Source organism: Canis lupus, chromosome 17, assembly GCF_048164855.1.
Source record: "Canis lupus baileyi chromosome 17, mCanLup2.hap1, whole genome shotgun sequence".
In the NCBI taxonomy this organism is placed as follows: domain Eukaryota; kingdom Metazoa; phylum Chordata; class Mammalia; order Carnivora; family Canidae; genus Canis; species Canis lupus.
This window is the reverse complement of record NC_132854.1, coordinates 12,135,593-12,150,672: the sequence shown is the minus strand read 5'-3', so window position 1 is coordinate 12,150,672 and position 15,080 is coordinate 12,135,593. Positions and strand designations below refer to the sequence as shown.

Here is a 15,080-nt window from a genome sequence, read left to right as displayed (position 1 = left end):
TTTTGCTCATATGTTATTTCTTTTGATCTGCTTGTTTAGGGGTTTAATTTACCCTTCTTTTTCTATTTTTTTTTAAAGCTTGTAGTCTATATCATCATTTGAGACCTTTCTCTTCCTATACAAGCATTTAGTTCTCTAAGTTTACCTTTGAGCACTGCTTTATTTTTAGGCTACAAATTTTACTTGGCTGTACTTTCACTTTTCATTGTCTTTGACATATATCCTAATTTCCCTTATCACTTCATTTGACCTAGATATCGTTTAGAAATATGTTGTTTTGAAATGCATCAAAAAATAAGACGGATTGCGGCAGCTGGGTGGCTCAGTTGGTTAAGTGTTTGATTTTGGCTCAGGTCTTGTGATCTTGGGGTCCTGGGATAAAGTCCATATCTGGCTCTGTGCTCAGCAGGGAGTCTGCTGCTCCCTCTCCCTCTGCCCCTCCTCCCATTCATTCTTTCTCTCAAATAAATGAAAATCTTTTAAAAGAGTATGTTGTTTAATTTTCAAATTTTGGGAGTATTTTCCATCCATCTTTCTGTTTCCTAGTTTAATTCTCTTATAGTCAGGGAACATACTTTGAATGATTTTAATTTCTTTATATTATTGAGGTGTGTTTTATGGCCTAGAATATGATCTTTTTGGGGGAATGTTCCATATACATGTGGGAAAAAATGTAATTTGCTGTTTTTGGGTGGAGTGTTCTCTAAAAGTCAATCAGGTCAAAGTGATGGATGTTGTTTTTCAAGTCTTATATATTTTTACTGATTGCCATAACAGTATATCACAGACTGCCTGGCTTAGATAACTGAGGTTTATATTCTCACAGGTTAGGAGACTGGAAGTCCAAGATCAAGGTGTTGGCAAGTTTGTTTTTTCCTGAGGCCTCCTTGTTTGACTTGTAGGTGGCTGTCTCCCTGTATGTTCATATGGTATTTTCTCTATATGTCTATATTACTGGTGTCTCTTCTTATATGGACAGACTGGGTTTGGTCCCTACCTTTATGACTTCACTTAACTTTACCTCTTCAAAGGCTCTGTTTCCACATGTAACCACACTGAGTGTTGGGAGGCATGAATTTTTTTTTTTTAAACTTTTATTTATTATTTATGATAGTCACAGAGAGAGAGAGAGAGGCAGAGACTCAGGCAGAGGGAGAAGCAGGCTCCATGCACCGGGAGCCCGATGTGGGACTCAATCCCGGGTCTCCAGGATCGTGCCCTGGGCCAAAGGCAGGCGCCAAACCGCTGAGCCACCCAGGGATCCCGGGAGGCATGAATTTTGAATACAATTCAGTCCACAACACTGATTTTTTTCTACTTACATTATTGATTCTAGACAGAGGAGTGCTGAAGTATCCAGCTTTATTTGTGGATTTATCTTTTTCTTTTTTCATTCCTATCACTTATTGCTTCATGTATTTTCAGCTTTTTTTTTTTAAGATTTTATTTATTCATAGAGACACACAGAGAGAGAGAGAGAGACAGAGAGAGAGAGAGAGAGAGAGAGAGAGAGAGGCAGAGACACAGGCTCCATGCAGGGAGCCCGACATGGGACTCGATCCCGGGTCTCCAGGATCACACCCCAGGCTGCAGGCGGCGCCAAGCCGCTGCGCCATGGGGGCTGCCCAGTATTTTCAGCTTCTTAATCAGTTTTCAAATTCTGTGATTCACTGTGTGCCCTCCTTCCATGTTTTCTTATGAACATTTTCAAACATGCTTAAAGTTGAAAGAATGGTACAGGAACATCATATACCTACCACCTAGAATCTACAATTAATGTTTTCTTATATTTGTTGTAGCACATATCCATCCCTCTATTTCATCAATCCCCCCCTCCCCCTTTTTTTAAAGTAGGCTTTATGCCCCGCACAGAGCCCAACACAGGGCCTTAACTCTTGACTCTGAGATCAAGACCCGAGCTGAGATCAGGAGTTGGATGCTCAACCAACTGAGCCACCCAGGCGCTGCAATTCATTTTTTGATGCATTTCAAAAAATTTGTAGCCACTTTGTCTCTCAACACTTAAGTATGCATGTTATTAATGAGAATTTAATAACTTTTTAAAGTTCCTTTTTTTAGTTAAAATTTTCTTTTTCTTTTTCTTTTTTTTTAAGATTTTATTTAGTCATGAGAATGCAGAGAGGAGAGAGAGAGAGGCGGAGACACAAGCAGAGGGAGATCCTGGGTCTCCAGGATCGCCCTAGGCTGAAGGCAGTGCTAAACCGCTGACAACCTACTTATAGTGACAAATTACTTATTAGTGTAATTTTTAACTAGGCTGCCCTAGGTAAAATTTTCATATAATGACCTGTACGGATCATGAGTTGATCACTAAATCTTGCTGTCTGTAGTAATATTGTATACTTATCCTGTAATGTGGGACTTCTTGGACATTTGTATATTGTTGCTTTCTGCATAGACTCTTGAGATCTGATTTTTGTTCATCCTAAGAAGAGGACTCAATTTAAGTTACCAGATCTGTGTTTTTAGGGATTTGTTTAGGCCTGGACAGGATTAAAATGATTGTATAAATTAGGATCAGTTATTCACTCAGTAATTATTTTGTTTCTTTTTAGTCTTGATATTTAATTGTGGTAAAATATATCTAACATAAAATCGACATCCTAACCATTTTTAAGCATACAGTTCTGTGGCATTAAGTACATTCACACTGTTGTGCATCTATCTCTAGAACTCTTTTCATCTTGCAAAACTGAAACTTTATACCCATTGAACAGCTCCCTATTCCTCCCTCCCCTAGCCCCTGGCAACCATCATTCTACTTCCTGTCTGTATGAGTTTGACTACTTAGGTACTTCATATAAGTGGAGTTATATGATATTTATCTTTTTGTGTCTGGCTTATTTCACTCAGCGTAATGTCTGAAAGGTGTGTCCATATTGTAGCATGTGCCAGATTTTCCTTCCTTTTTAGGACAGAATGTTATTCCATTAGATGTGTATACCATATTTTGTTTGTCTACCTATCTATGGATGGACACTGGGGTGGCTTCCACCAGTATTTATTGAGCACCTCTTATGCGTCAGTCACCTTTCATTAAACACTTATTGACTCCCTTAATGGGCCAGATCATGTTCTAGGCATGGGGGATACTGCAACAATGAATATCCCGGACAGAATTACTGCCTTCAAGAAGCAATACACAAAGAAGTGTATTTCTTGGTTCTGAATTGGATTTTTCATGTTTTAGTGATTCTGAAATTGGATGTACTTTATAATTAATAACATCTTATAATTTTATAAGGCAGTATTTCTTTTTTAGTGACACCTACAATAATGGTGTATCTTACAGTCATTTTGAATCATAGATTTGATGAGTCACCAATAAGTAGGTTGTAGATAAGGGCTATGAAAAAAATAATCCAGAACAATGGGGATAGAAAGTTAGTTACATGGGGTAGTCACAAATAAGGTGACATTTGAGCAAAGCACATGTTCAGGTTTTTTTTTTTTTTTTTTCCAGAGCAGGACTTTCTTCCTGAAGGATACACTGTGCTGGTCACATATTGGTGCAAACTCTGTACCTCTGTGGACTGTGGACTGCTAGCAGTTTGTGGACTGATTACTTTGAGTAGCAGGGTAGAGGGTAGAGCCCTGACAAGTGGGGTTAGGGATGGGGGTTGGGAGTATTTTGCAAGATGGGACCAGATTTTGTATGCCTGGAAAGGGCAAGGCTGATGGCATTTTCCATCTTAGTAAACAGTAAACAGTGTTTCCAGTTGCTCAGAACAAAAATTTTGGAGTCATCTTTGACTTCTCCATTTTCCCATACTTTACATTCAGTCAGCCAGCAAATCCTGCCTGCTGTGCCTTCAAACTGCATCCTGATTCTGACCACTCTTAACTACCCCGACCTAGAACACCATGGTTCAGGCCATCTTCATCTGTTGCCTGGATTATCATGATAGCCTCCTAACCAGTCTCCTTTCTTCTACTTGCCTTCCTGTAATCTCTTCTCAATATAGCAACCAAAATGATCCTTTTGAAACATGTCTGATCATATTACTCCTCCCCTTAGGTCTCCTAAAAGCATCCCGTCACTTTTATAGAAAAGGTTAAAATCCTTATGCTTGCCTACAGGGCTCTACTCCATCTGCTACCCCACTTCTTTGACCTTCTATCCTACTTGTCTGCTTTGTGCTTCTTTTGCTCTGAGCTGCCTCTGGCAGCTTTGTTGCTTCTTAATCATATTGAGCATGTTCCTGTCTCAGAGCATTTGTACTTGCTGTTTCCCCTGCAAGAACAGTCCCCAGATATCTGCAAGGCCCATTTTCTCAGGTCCCTTCTCAAATCTCACCATATCAGAGGGGCCTTCTAAACACCCTATGTAAAATAATACCCTCTTTCCCGCCAGCACTGTGTTTTCCCCTAAATCAGGCTAGATTGAGTTATGCTGCAGTAGCAACAACTGCAAAATATTGGGGGCCTAATTCGACAAGACTTCTCACTGAAGGTATGCCTCTGTTGCAAGTCCCCTGGGTGGTCTTCACACTGTCTTCAACTCCGAGAGCTGTCAGATGGCCTAGCTACTACCATCTTGAGCACTGGCAGAGGCAAACACCATTCACTGCCCTGCAGGTGTCTTCATGGAAGTGACATCTATCACACTGACTTGACCAAAGGTAGTCATTTTGTCATACCTCATTTCAGCTAGGGGCACGTATGAGTGACTGAGCAGTCTTATCACGTATCTGGAAAGAGATCAGGAAATTCATGGTGGATAAATAGCCACACTTTTTTTTTATCCTGCTTAATTTTTCCCTAGCATTTATTTCCTTCTGACACAATACACATTTACCTCATTTTGTGTATTTTCTTTTCTCTTCTGTCTAGACCACAGAGAAGTGGGACTTTGTCCGTCCTTAATTGCTGTACCCTAGGGGCATAGGATGATGTGTGATCTGTAGGAAGTGCTTACTAATTTTATGGGATGTTGAGAAAAACCAGGGCAAATCATTCATTTCTTTACTTGGCAACATGTAAGCTCAGGTGGAAGTGTTGAGTAGAGAGAGATGTTTGAAAAGAAAGGAGGAGACTGTGTGAAATGAGAAGTTGGAGAAAAGCCGTAGAAATGCTGGTCGGTGGAGAGTGTTGAGATCTGACACCATGAACCTGCAGGGAGATCTTGTTGCTCAGCTGTGTGACTTCCTCTAGGAATGTCAAGTTGCTCTGGAGCTGGTAAAGCAGAGGCAGGCAGGAAGGTTGGGGCCCATCTCATAAGGATAGGGAGAGGTCAGGTTGAAGGAGGAAATGAGATCCTCATTGGCCCTTCAGGGTGCAGCGGTATCACCCCTGCTCTGTCTTGCATCCTGTCAGAAAGATGAAGGAGCTCACCTGTCCCAAAGGAAACAGTTTCTCCTGGATGGTGTGGGTGGTGGCAGGAGCCCTCTGGCCTGTAGGCATCCTTTCTTTCATTTGCTTCTCCTACACTTTTGAGATAGTTTTTCTTCTCTTCATTTTACAGGTGGGCAGATAGAGTTAGTGGTCAAGCTCACAGCTGCAGTGCTCTCCTGTACTTGTGTGGTGCTCGGCCATGAGGAGCTCTCTTAGTTTTTAGTGCCTTGTGCCTTGATTGCATCTGGGTCATGAAGATAGTATGGTTCCAATTTAGATGTTTGCAAGACCTTACCAGAAAGGAAACAGTTGGTCTATTTTTGTACACTTCAACGGGTGTGATAACCACATTACCAACTGTAACTAGTATATTCACTCCCAGGGAATTTCTTATGAATACAATTAAAGTGAACCTCACATGATCTAAGAATGTTGCATTGGTGATACTTTTCCTCTGGTTTTACCTGTTGACCTGAACATTTCATATGTGCAAGGAACTGCTCTAGGCTCTATGACCACTATAGAGAAGAAAAGGCAGGTGGCCTCCCCTCAGAAATGTGGTTAAGAAGGCAAAACAAGTATAAAACCCTGATTATTCAAACAGTACCTAGAAACAAGGGTGCAGAGTGGGGGAAAAGCCCCTGAGGTTAAAATTTGTTTCCTTGAGACTCATGGAGGGAAGTGGAAATTGAGCTGTAACTTGAAGGCTGCATAAGACTTAGAGGAGGCTCTCCAGTGGAAAACTGACTTGGGCCCCAGTGGTACCTCTGGTGGAAAATCTCAGCATGCCACTGCAGTCAGCAATGGTAGCATTTTTAACTGCTTTTAAAATTTTTTGAATAATTGTTTTTGTGTGTGAATCTCATAGATGCTCAGGAGCTAACCAGTCAATTTAGCAGAAAACATACTCCTCTATTTCTTCACACTCTGGTGGCCGTTTTCTGAAAAGTATCGTGTGGGAGTTACTGGCTGTAAACTTGGTTTGGTCTCATGTGAGAGCCAAATGATAATGACCCCTTGCCTGCAAATTCCACTTGTTTTCCAGTGCCCTTTGATCACATACCTCTGCAGGTAAAGGTTTTGAAAATATACGTTAATAAGAAATAAATTCTAGAGTTTGTGAACTTTGTCTTCATTCTAACACAAAAGAAGTGAATTCTCTTGCTTTTCACTCAGGTGGTTTTTTAAGTCTTAAAATCAGTCATTCTGAAAGAAGTTTTCTTTTTCCATCTAGATAAGGCACCTCTGTCTAAGAGTCTTCTGCTGGTCCCCAGTGCCCTGTCCCTTTTGCTGGCCCTTCTCCTGCCACACTGTCAGAGGTTCTTTGTGTATGACCTCCAAGCAGTCAAGGAAGACCTCCAGGTGAGCTCTACTTCATTGGCATTTATGAGGAGAGAAGGCAGAATTTTTTCTCGATTGGCTATTTCTTTTCTATTTTTAGTTCCTCAAAGCCTCTAACTTTTAAGAAATATTATTATTCATAATTCATTAGAAAGTGAATTTTCTAGTTGCAGGAAAGCTGGTTGACAAAGCAGTATTTCCTTTCTCTAGTAGGCACATCTCGCATTCATGTCTTACTCATGGAAATGCAATTTACAACTTCGAAAGAAAAACAATATTAAATCTGTTTTTTATCATTAGTATGCATTCTTAACATTTTAAAAAACATTTTCGTACTTAACATTTCAAAGCTTTATATTCCAAGTTTGAGTGTTGATTAAATGATCTAAGCTCTTGCAGCTCTAACATATTGTGAATCTCTGAATTACTTTTATAGTGGTAGTTATACCAATATTCCAAGTTTGAGTGTTGATTAAATGATCTAAGCTCTTGCAGCTCTAACATATTGTGAATCTCTGAATTACTTTTATAGTGGTAGTTATACCAAGTAGGAAATTTCTCTTGGGTTTTTATTTCTGGGAAGAGCAGGACTCTATGGCTTTTGAGATTTATGGGCTGATCTCTTTGAAGATGCTGGTGCTGGGTCTTACTGGTGAGTTGGAGCATAAAAGGGATGTTCTGGCACCAATCCTGGAGTGGGAGCTTTCCCCACACCACCAGGAAATTTTTGGATACCAGGTGGGTGTCCTACAATTCAACTAAATCCTACCACAGTCTACCTGGAGATAGCATCAGATCTCACAGGTGAAGGCTGCCTGCCCCCATCTCCATGCTAGTTGCAAAGCCCAGGTTATTACCTGTGCTTCTGACCAACTGGCAACAGATTAGAGATTACCATGATCTCCCCCTTGGACATGAGATGCCAGTTGCAAGTCCAGGTTGTTACTAGTACTAATGATTGATTGATTGGCTTTAAATCAGAGGTTCCCATGACCCCTTCCTTAGGTTTGATTAGTTTGCTAGAGTGGCTTACAGAACTCAAAGAAATATTTTACCTACTGGATTACCTCTTTATCATAAAAGGATAGGATAAAGGACACAGATGACCATCCAGATGGAAGAGATGCATTGGACAAGGAATAGGGGTAGGGCACGGAGCTTCTGTGGTCTCTCTGAGGTGCTACTTACTAACCTGGAAGCTCTCTGAACCCTGTCCTCTCGGGTGTTTAGGGAGACTTTGGCCATTGGCAGTTGATCCAACCTCCAGTCCCTCACTGTCCCTTGTAGATAGGTCAGAGGGTGGAACTAAAAGTTCCAGGCCCTTTAATCCCAAGGTTGGTTCCCCTGGCAACCAGCCCCCATTCTGAGGTACATCTAAAAGTCACACATTGATAGAAAAAAAGCCACCTTTCTGGGTTTCATCAGTTAGGAAATTCAAAGGGTTTTAAGAGTTCTGTACCAGAAATGAGAGTGAAGACCAAATCTGGGGCAGCACTCAGCTGCAGTGGCTGGCTCAGCAGTTTAGCGCTGCCTTCAGCCCAGGGCCTGATCATGGAGACCTGGGATCGAGTCCCACATTGGACTCCCTGCATGGAGACTGCTTCTCCCTCTGTGTCTCTGCCTCTCTCTCTGTGTCTCTCATGAATAAATAAATAAATCTTAAAAAAAAAAGAAGACCAAATCTGTATTTCTTTCTTTCTCTTTCTTTTCAGGGATTCCCCCAAATCTATATTTCTTATCATAACTTACAATATCACAGTGTGTTAGTGCAAATTATGGTGTATAACCTACTACCTTTTCTTTATACTTGATTAGCCATTTTAAGCCTAATACTCTCTTGACATCTTTTCTTCATAGTGATGTTATTAATACCATTGCTTATGTTGACTTTATCAAGTTCCTCTGAAAGTCTTTCAGTTATTTATCCAAATTACTGCTTTCTGTCAGAATATAATATTGCTTCTGTATTATTTCAGTTGCTCTAATGCACTTCTGGATCCTGGTTGCACGTTAGAATTACCTGAATAAACTAAACACACACAGACACACACACACACACACACACACACACACACACGCCTAGATCTCACCTTGGACCAACTGAGTTGAAAAATCTAGTAGTAGGATCCCTGGATGGCTCAGCGGTTTAGTGCCTGCCTTCGGCCCAGGGCGTGGTCTTGGAGTCCCGAGATTGAGTCCCACATCGGACTCCCTGTGTGGAGCCTGCTTCTTTCTCTGCCTGTGTCTCTGCCTCTCTCTCTGTGTCTCTCATGAATAAATAAATAAATAAAATCTTAAAAAAAAAAAGAAAGAAAAAGAAAAATCTAGTAGTAGGCCTGGGTGTTGGTGTTTTTGTTTTTGATTTTTTTGTTGTTGTTGTTGTTGTATTTCTCTGGGGATTCTATTAAGTGGCCAGCTCTGAGAACCACTGCTGTAAAGGAGCATAAAGGCCCTTTAGCTACAAGTTGATACCTACCTTTCTTTCTTTTCTTTTCCTTTCACTTTTATTTATTTATTCATGAGAGACACACAGAGAGAGGCAAAGACATAGGTAGAGGGAGAAGCCGGTCCCTCCCCACAGGGAGCCTGGACCTGGGATCACGCCCTGAGCCAAAGGCAGATGCTCCACCACTGAGCCGTTCAGGCATCCCTAGCTGATACATTTCTGATTTGGGGGATTAATTTGGTTTATCTGGCCACATAGGCAAGAGTCCCCTTCTAATGCCCCACTATATGAGCACCTGTGCTGTACAGGTGGGGACCCACTTACATGGAGGATTTTCTTTTTGTGCATTCATTGTGATTTTTATTAGAGTATTAAAAATAAGCAGTATAAAGTAAATGTAATAAATTTGCTAAGGCAGAGATCTGAACAAATCTTACTCATTATTCTTTTTTGAATCCCCATTTAGATTTGGAGGTTGATATGTGGAAGAATAATTTGCCTTGATTTGAAAGATACTTTCTGCAGTAGTCTGCTTATTTATAATTTTAGGATATTTGAAAGAAGATATGGAAGCAGAAAATTTGCAGTAAGTTTTTATGTATTTTACCTTTGCTACTTAGGTTATGGAAAAAGTGTTTTTTGTTTTCTTATTTTTAAATAGTTTTAAGTTTGTGTTCATTAAGGTAGGTATTACTATTAACAATTATCTTTTAATTACATGATCCTCTATCTTATTTGGAGCATAGATATTAGCCAAAGAAAAATTTTAAATTTAAGCCACTTGCATAGTAAAATAATAATGATAGTGTTAATAGATAATATGAGGTGTGAGTGGCAAATACAAATTTTTATTAGGATTTTAACTTCAATAAAATTTTAATCACTTATTTTGTTTAATGGTTTGTGTGTTACTTGTTAAAAATAAATTGTGCTATATCTTTTTTTACCATACTTAGAGATTATGGAAGTGATACTACATTTAACCAATATGGCTTTACACCCTCATTTTGAAAACTCTATATAATAAAAACAAATTAAAACAATAATGTACCTGAGCTGGTTCTAGTTAAATGTAAGTTTATTTTTTGAATACTCCTTTCAGTAACAGTCTTCTTGTTTTATTTTTAGTCCTTTTTGCTGGGTTCCTGGGTTTTGTCGGCCTTGGTTGACCTCATCCTCGTTGAGGCTATGTGGTATTTCTTTGGTATTGCTACAGCCGGGAATTTGCCTTCTGGATTGTAAGTAGCTCTCAGAGATTAGCTTAATAATTACTTAAATCTGATTTAAGTTATTGTACATGAAAGTGAGTAAAAGAATATTTTAAACTCATAGATGTAGTGAAATTGATTTTATGCGTAAAAAAATCCAGTGTATACTTAGTCACATTTTCATTTTTTTTTTTTTAAGATTTTATTTACTTATTCATGAGAGACAGAGAGAGAGGCAGACATAGAGGGAGAAGTGATGTGGGACTCGATCCCGGGACCCTGGGGTTAATGACCCCAGCCAAAGACAGATGCTAAACCACTGAGCCACCCAGGCACCCCCATATGTTTCACAGTCATTCTTTTTTTTTTTTTAGCTTTGAAATCCCATATTTTAGAGAATTTTTCATGAATTTCCTGTTCTGGTCCAGAAGGTAGAATTAATTTTGTATTTTTATAGTGGAATTTTGTCTAGTTTTATGAACCAATTAAATAATATTTAGTTCATTAGATTCAGAAATAATTTGTCTGAAGTTAAGCTTCTGAAGCATGTTTTTAAAATTAATATTGTTTAGATACTTCTGCCAAAGATAAAACAAAGTTTATAACTTTGTAGCCAGCCCACAATGGCCAACTGAACACTGTTTGTGTATGTGTGTGTATGTTTTCATATTGTGTTGATCTTCTTTAAAAACCAAACGATAAAAAACCATGTATTAGTTTGTGAAATAACTAGTGTCTAAAAGTAGAGTAAGTAGCACATATAACCTTAAGCATCTTGGAATTAAGTGTCTGAGAGATGAGATACTGTGAACTAAAGATACCAGTATTTAAAATTCTGTGTGTGCTAACTTCTGCCTTATTTTAATTTAGGTATGTGTTTTTGTGAACTGTTTAGGTATTCAATGTATCTTAATTCAGATTCACTTTGGATCTCTATATTAAAAATATAGTTAGTGATCTAATAGCCTACACTTAAGTTGTTAATATTTACAATGTAGCTTTTATGGGATTTATTTAATTGTAGTTGCGTTCATTAAGTGTTGACTGTTAGCTGTTTTAATAATGTGTGATCCTGAATGGTAGCTGAATGGAGACAGATAAAGTTCTGTGTCATAACTGTTACGCAGTTTTTGTTGGAGTACATGGGTTGTAATTATAATTAGATGGAGAAGTTTAAGTGGACTCTTCTGCTATTGTGGAAAGAAGTGTAGTCATCAGGAATGATTTATGTTGGTTCAGAAGAGAAGCAGTGTTACTTAATCTTCAGTTTTCCCCAAACATTTCTTATCCAGGTGAATTCTTTTTGGTTCTTTATATAACCTCCTGAGATATGCAAGTATTTTGAAAGACAATATGAATGTTAATTCAGCCATCACCTGAATGAGAATATATTTCTCTTTCCTTTTCAAATCATGAAACATTCCAGTATGGCTTTTAAGAGTCCCGAAGCTTTTCTAAACATAGACTTCTTGAAACATAAATCTTTATTCTAATAAACTCTGCATTTTGTAAACACGTCTTCCATTAGATGGTAGCAAAGCTTCAGGAACTTAAGAGAGGAAAGTGGGCTTTATAACTTGCAATATTTTTTTTTTAAGATTTTATTTGTTTACTCATGAGAGAGAGAGAGAGGCAGAGAGAGGCAGAGAGAGGCAGAGACACAGGCAGAGGGAGAAGCAGACTCCATGCAGGGAGCCCGACGTGGGACTCGATCACAGGTCTCCAGGATCCAGGATCACGCCCTGGGCTGAAGGTGGCGCTAAACCGCTGAGCCACCCGGGCTGCCCCACTTGCAGTATTTTTTACATCACATCGTGTTACCCTTTTTCTTTGCCGCCAATGCCAAATTTATCTGCACTCTCTACAATTCTTCATGTCTGTTTAACTCTTTTTTTAACCTCACTGTTGTTAAAACTTCTCTTATAAATGTCCCCAACAACCAACTAATTTTTAAAGTCAGGGGCTTATTTTCAGTTGTTCTATTTGACCTTTCAGTAGCTCATAAATCCTTTTGACAGCCCATTATTTCGTGAACTCACCTGCTCCCTTGACCCCAACACTCTGCTCCCTCTTGGTGTGTTTTGATCTTACTATGTGTGGCTCCTTCCTCAAGCTCACTCTGAGCTTTCTCTGGGCTTTCTTGTCCACTCCCATGGCTTCAGTCAGCTACAGTTAACATCTGTTGTTTGTTTCCCAGCTCTCTATTTCCAGCCCGTATTACTCTCCTGATCTTGCTAGAGTCATATTTCCTAGTGACTTCTAAGACTCCGAGAAAATTTGTCATGTTCCAAGCTCTCCTCTCTTCTAATCTCCTCTTTTGCTGGGCTCCCATCTCTGTTAATGGCATTTCCATCTACATGATCATCCAGTCTTTCTCTTTTCTCATCCTTGGAATGGGGCACCACCAGGTCCTATTAATTCGAAGTCCTGTATAAATCATCTGTTCACCCCATCTTCTCTACTCCTGCTATCAGGTCAGTCTAAACTCTGAATTTTTTTTATTTTAAGATTTTATTTTATTTTATTTTATTTATTTTTTATTTATTTTTAAGATTTTATTTATTTATTCGAGAGGGAGAGTGGAAGTGCGTGCACAAACAGGGGGAGGGGCAGAGGGAGATGCTAAGCAGGGAGCCTGATGCAGGGCAGACCCAGGACCCTGAGATCATGAACCTGAGCCGAAAGCGGATGCTTAACTAACTAAGCCACTCAAGCACCCCTAAACTCTGATCTTTTTCTGCTTAGACTTTTGCAGTAATTCTTTTAGTCTTGCTGTCCATTTCAAAGCATCCCATGCAATGTGGTCAGAAGTTATCCTTCCAAAATGCAAGTTCAACCATGCCAGTCTTCCTTTTTAAAATCCTTTAAATCCTCATTTCCTTCAAAGTAAAAACCAGATTCCTCCAAGATGGCATCAGACCAGTCTGGAATAGTGGAAATGCAGAGGCTTGGCTATCAGATATACCAGATTTGAGATTCCAGCTCTCCCACATTGGTACATGTGTGTAATCTTGAACAAGTGACCTCTCTCTAGTTCCCTTCCTGAGCTCAGTTTATAGTTGACCCTCATATGTAAATTGAGGATCAGTACTCTACTTCCCAGGCAGTGGAAAGAATTAGCTCTTTCATACAAGCATCCTAGCAGTAACAACACTGACCCCTCATATTGGTTTTCTTCTTTCCCTTCAGAGCCCTCATAATCTGGTCCCAGTTCCCTTCAAGCCACTCCCTTGCTCATTCAGCTTTCTTAACATGTTATGTATTTGTATTCTCATGTCTGCTTGGTTTTCTTTTTGCAGTAATTATCCTTTTATGTGTATTCCAACAAATTTATTAAGATTCCTAACATTTATCACATTATGTTGTCATTGTCATCATTACCTGGGCCTTCCATGCCATTCTTCTGGCTGTTTGAGGGAGAACTAGTTTTACTTTATGTACTCATTGCCTTACATTCTGTAATGTTGAAAGGATAGCCTTGGTTGCAGTGTCGTTTCATAAGGCTATAAGGTAAGGCCTTTGGACATAGACATCTTCATCTCTTTTTCTAGTGTTCTGAATAGAAATTATACCTGGCATCTGATAGATTCTCAAGACTGTTATTTAAAAATCAGAAAATGTAGCCATTATGTTTTGAAAATAAAAATAACTCCATTAAAAGCCATATATATTAGGTGCTTCTAGAAATGCATGCCTGTCACATACCTGTCCTTATATACTTGGTATTTTTAGTTGTTAGCACTTACATATGGGTGTTACAATGTTCTGAGAACTTCTCAGAATCGAAGTTCTCCAGAATAAGTGGAATTTTGAGTTTTCACACATCATGTTAAAATGTATCTGATTTACAACACTTAATGAAATTATTTTTTAATTGTGCTTTAAATTATCTGTAGTTTTACTGTTAAAACCATAAGATATATTTCCACTTTGTGCCAATAAAGCTTTTTTTGTATTTTGTGCTCCCAAATAAAATTCTTCTTATCAAGAAAACCGATTGCAGAGAACTTGTCATTTCATAAAATATACAAGGGGTGTCTGGCTGGCTTAGTCAGGGGAACATGCAACTCTTGATCTCAGGGTTGCGAGTTCAAGCCCCACACTGGGTATACTTAAAATCTTTAAAAAAATAGAAGTTAAATATAACAATAATAAAATAATAAATTATGTAAGAGCAGACTAAACTGTATAGTTGAGAGTAGGCTATGAGTACATAGATACCACAAGCTATATATCCAATACAGGAACTCACATGTTTCAGAAATAATTATTTATTTTATTTTATTATTTTTAAAAAAGATTTTATTTATTTATTCATGAGAGGCACAGAGATAGAGGCAGAGACCTAGGCAGAGAGAGAACCAGGCTTCCTGTGGGGAACCCAATGTGGGACTCCATCCCAGGACCCCAGGATTATGCCCTGAGCCAAAGGCAGATGTTCAACCACTGAACCAACTAGGTGCCCCTAATTTTTTGTTGAAAGATGTTTGTTAAAGTACCTTGCTTACTTGATTATTCAGACTTAAAACTTCAAGTAGTTTTCTCTTTGTGGAGGAACTACGTCTTAGTATCACCTTGAGACTACTTTATCTTATGTAGCTCTGAGAATGTTTGTGTTCTGTGAACTTGTTTGCTTTTAGTATTGAAAATTGGTGGTTAACATAACAGAAACTTGGTTTCTAGTCCTGATTCTCAGCTGAGCAAGTTATATAATATCTTTGGACTTTGGT

At 38.9% G+C, this 15,080-nt stretch overlaps 1 protein-coding gene and 1 long non-coding RNA gene across 3 annotated transcripts in view; one reads left to right on the top strand and one right to left on the bottom strand.

The window, feature by feature from the left end:
• The window catches only part of UBAC2 (UBA domain containing 2), a 179,510-nt gene that overhangs the window by 24,677 nt on the left and 139,753 nt on the right, over nucleotides 1-15,080 (top strand). For both annotated transcript variants that reach the window (XM_072782515.1, XM_072782516.1), the window contains exons 2-4: nucleotides 6,590-6,717; nucleotides 9,609-9,728; nucleotides 10,271-10,380. In XM_072782515.1, coding sequence (XP_072638616.1) covers nucleotides 6,590-6,717; nucleotides 9,609-9,728; nucleotides 10,271-10,380 — 358 coding nt within the window. The remainder of the gene's footprint in view (nucleotides 1-6,589; nucleotides 6,718-9,608; nucleotides 9,729-10,270; nucleotides 10,381-15,080) is intronic.
• Nucleotides 4,973-8,029, bottom strand: LOC140607899 (uncharacterized). The gene is made up of 2 exons (XR_012009812.1): nucleotides 7,889-8,029; nucleotides 4,973-5,645 (listed from the first exon to the last, which is right to left on the bottom strand). It is a non-coding gene; the product is annotated as an uncharacterized lncRNA (long non-coding RNA).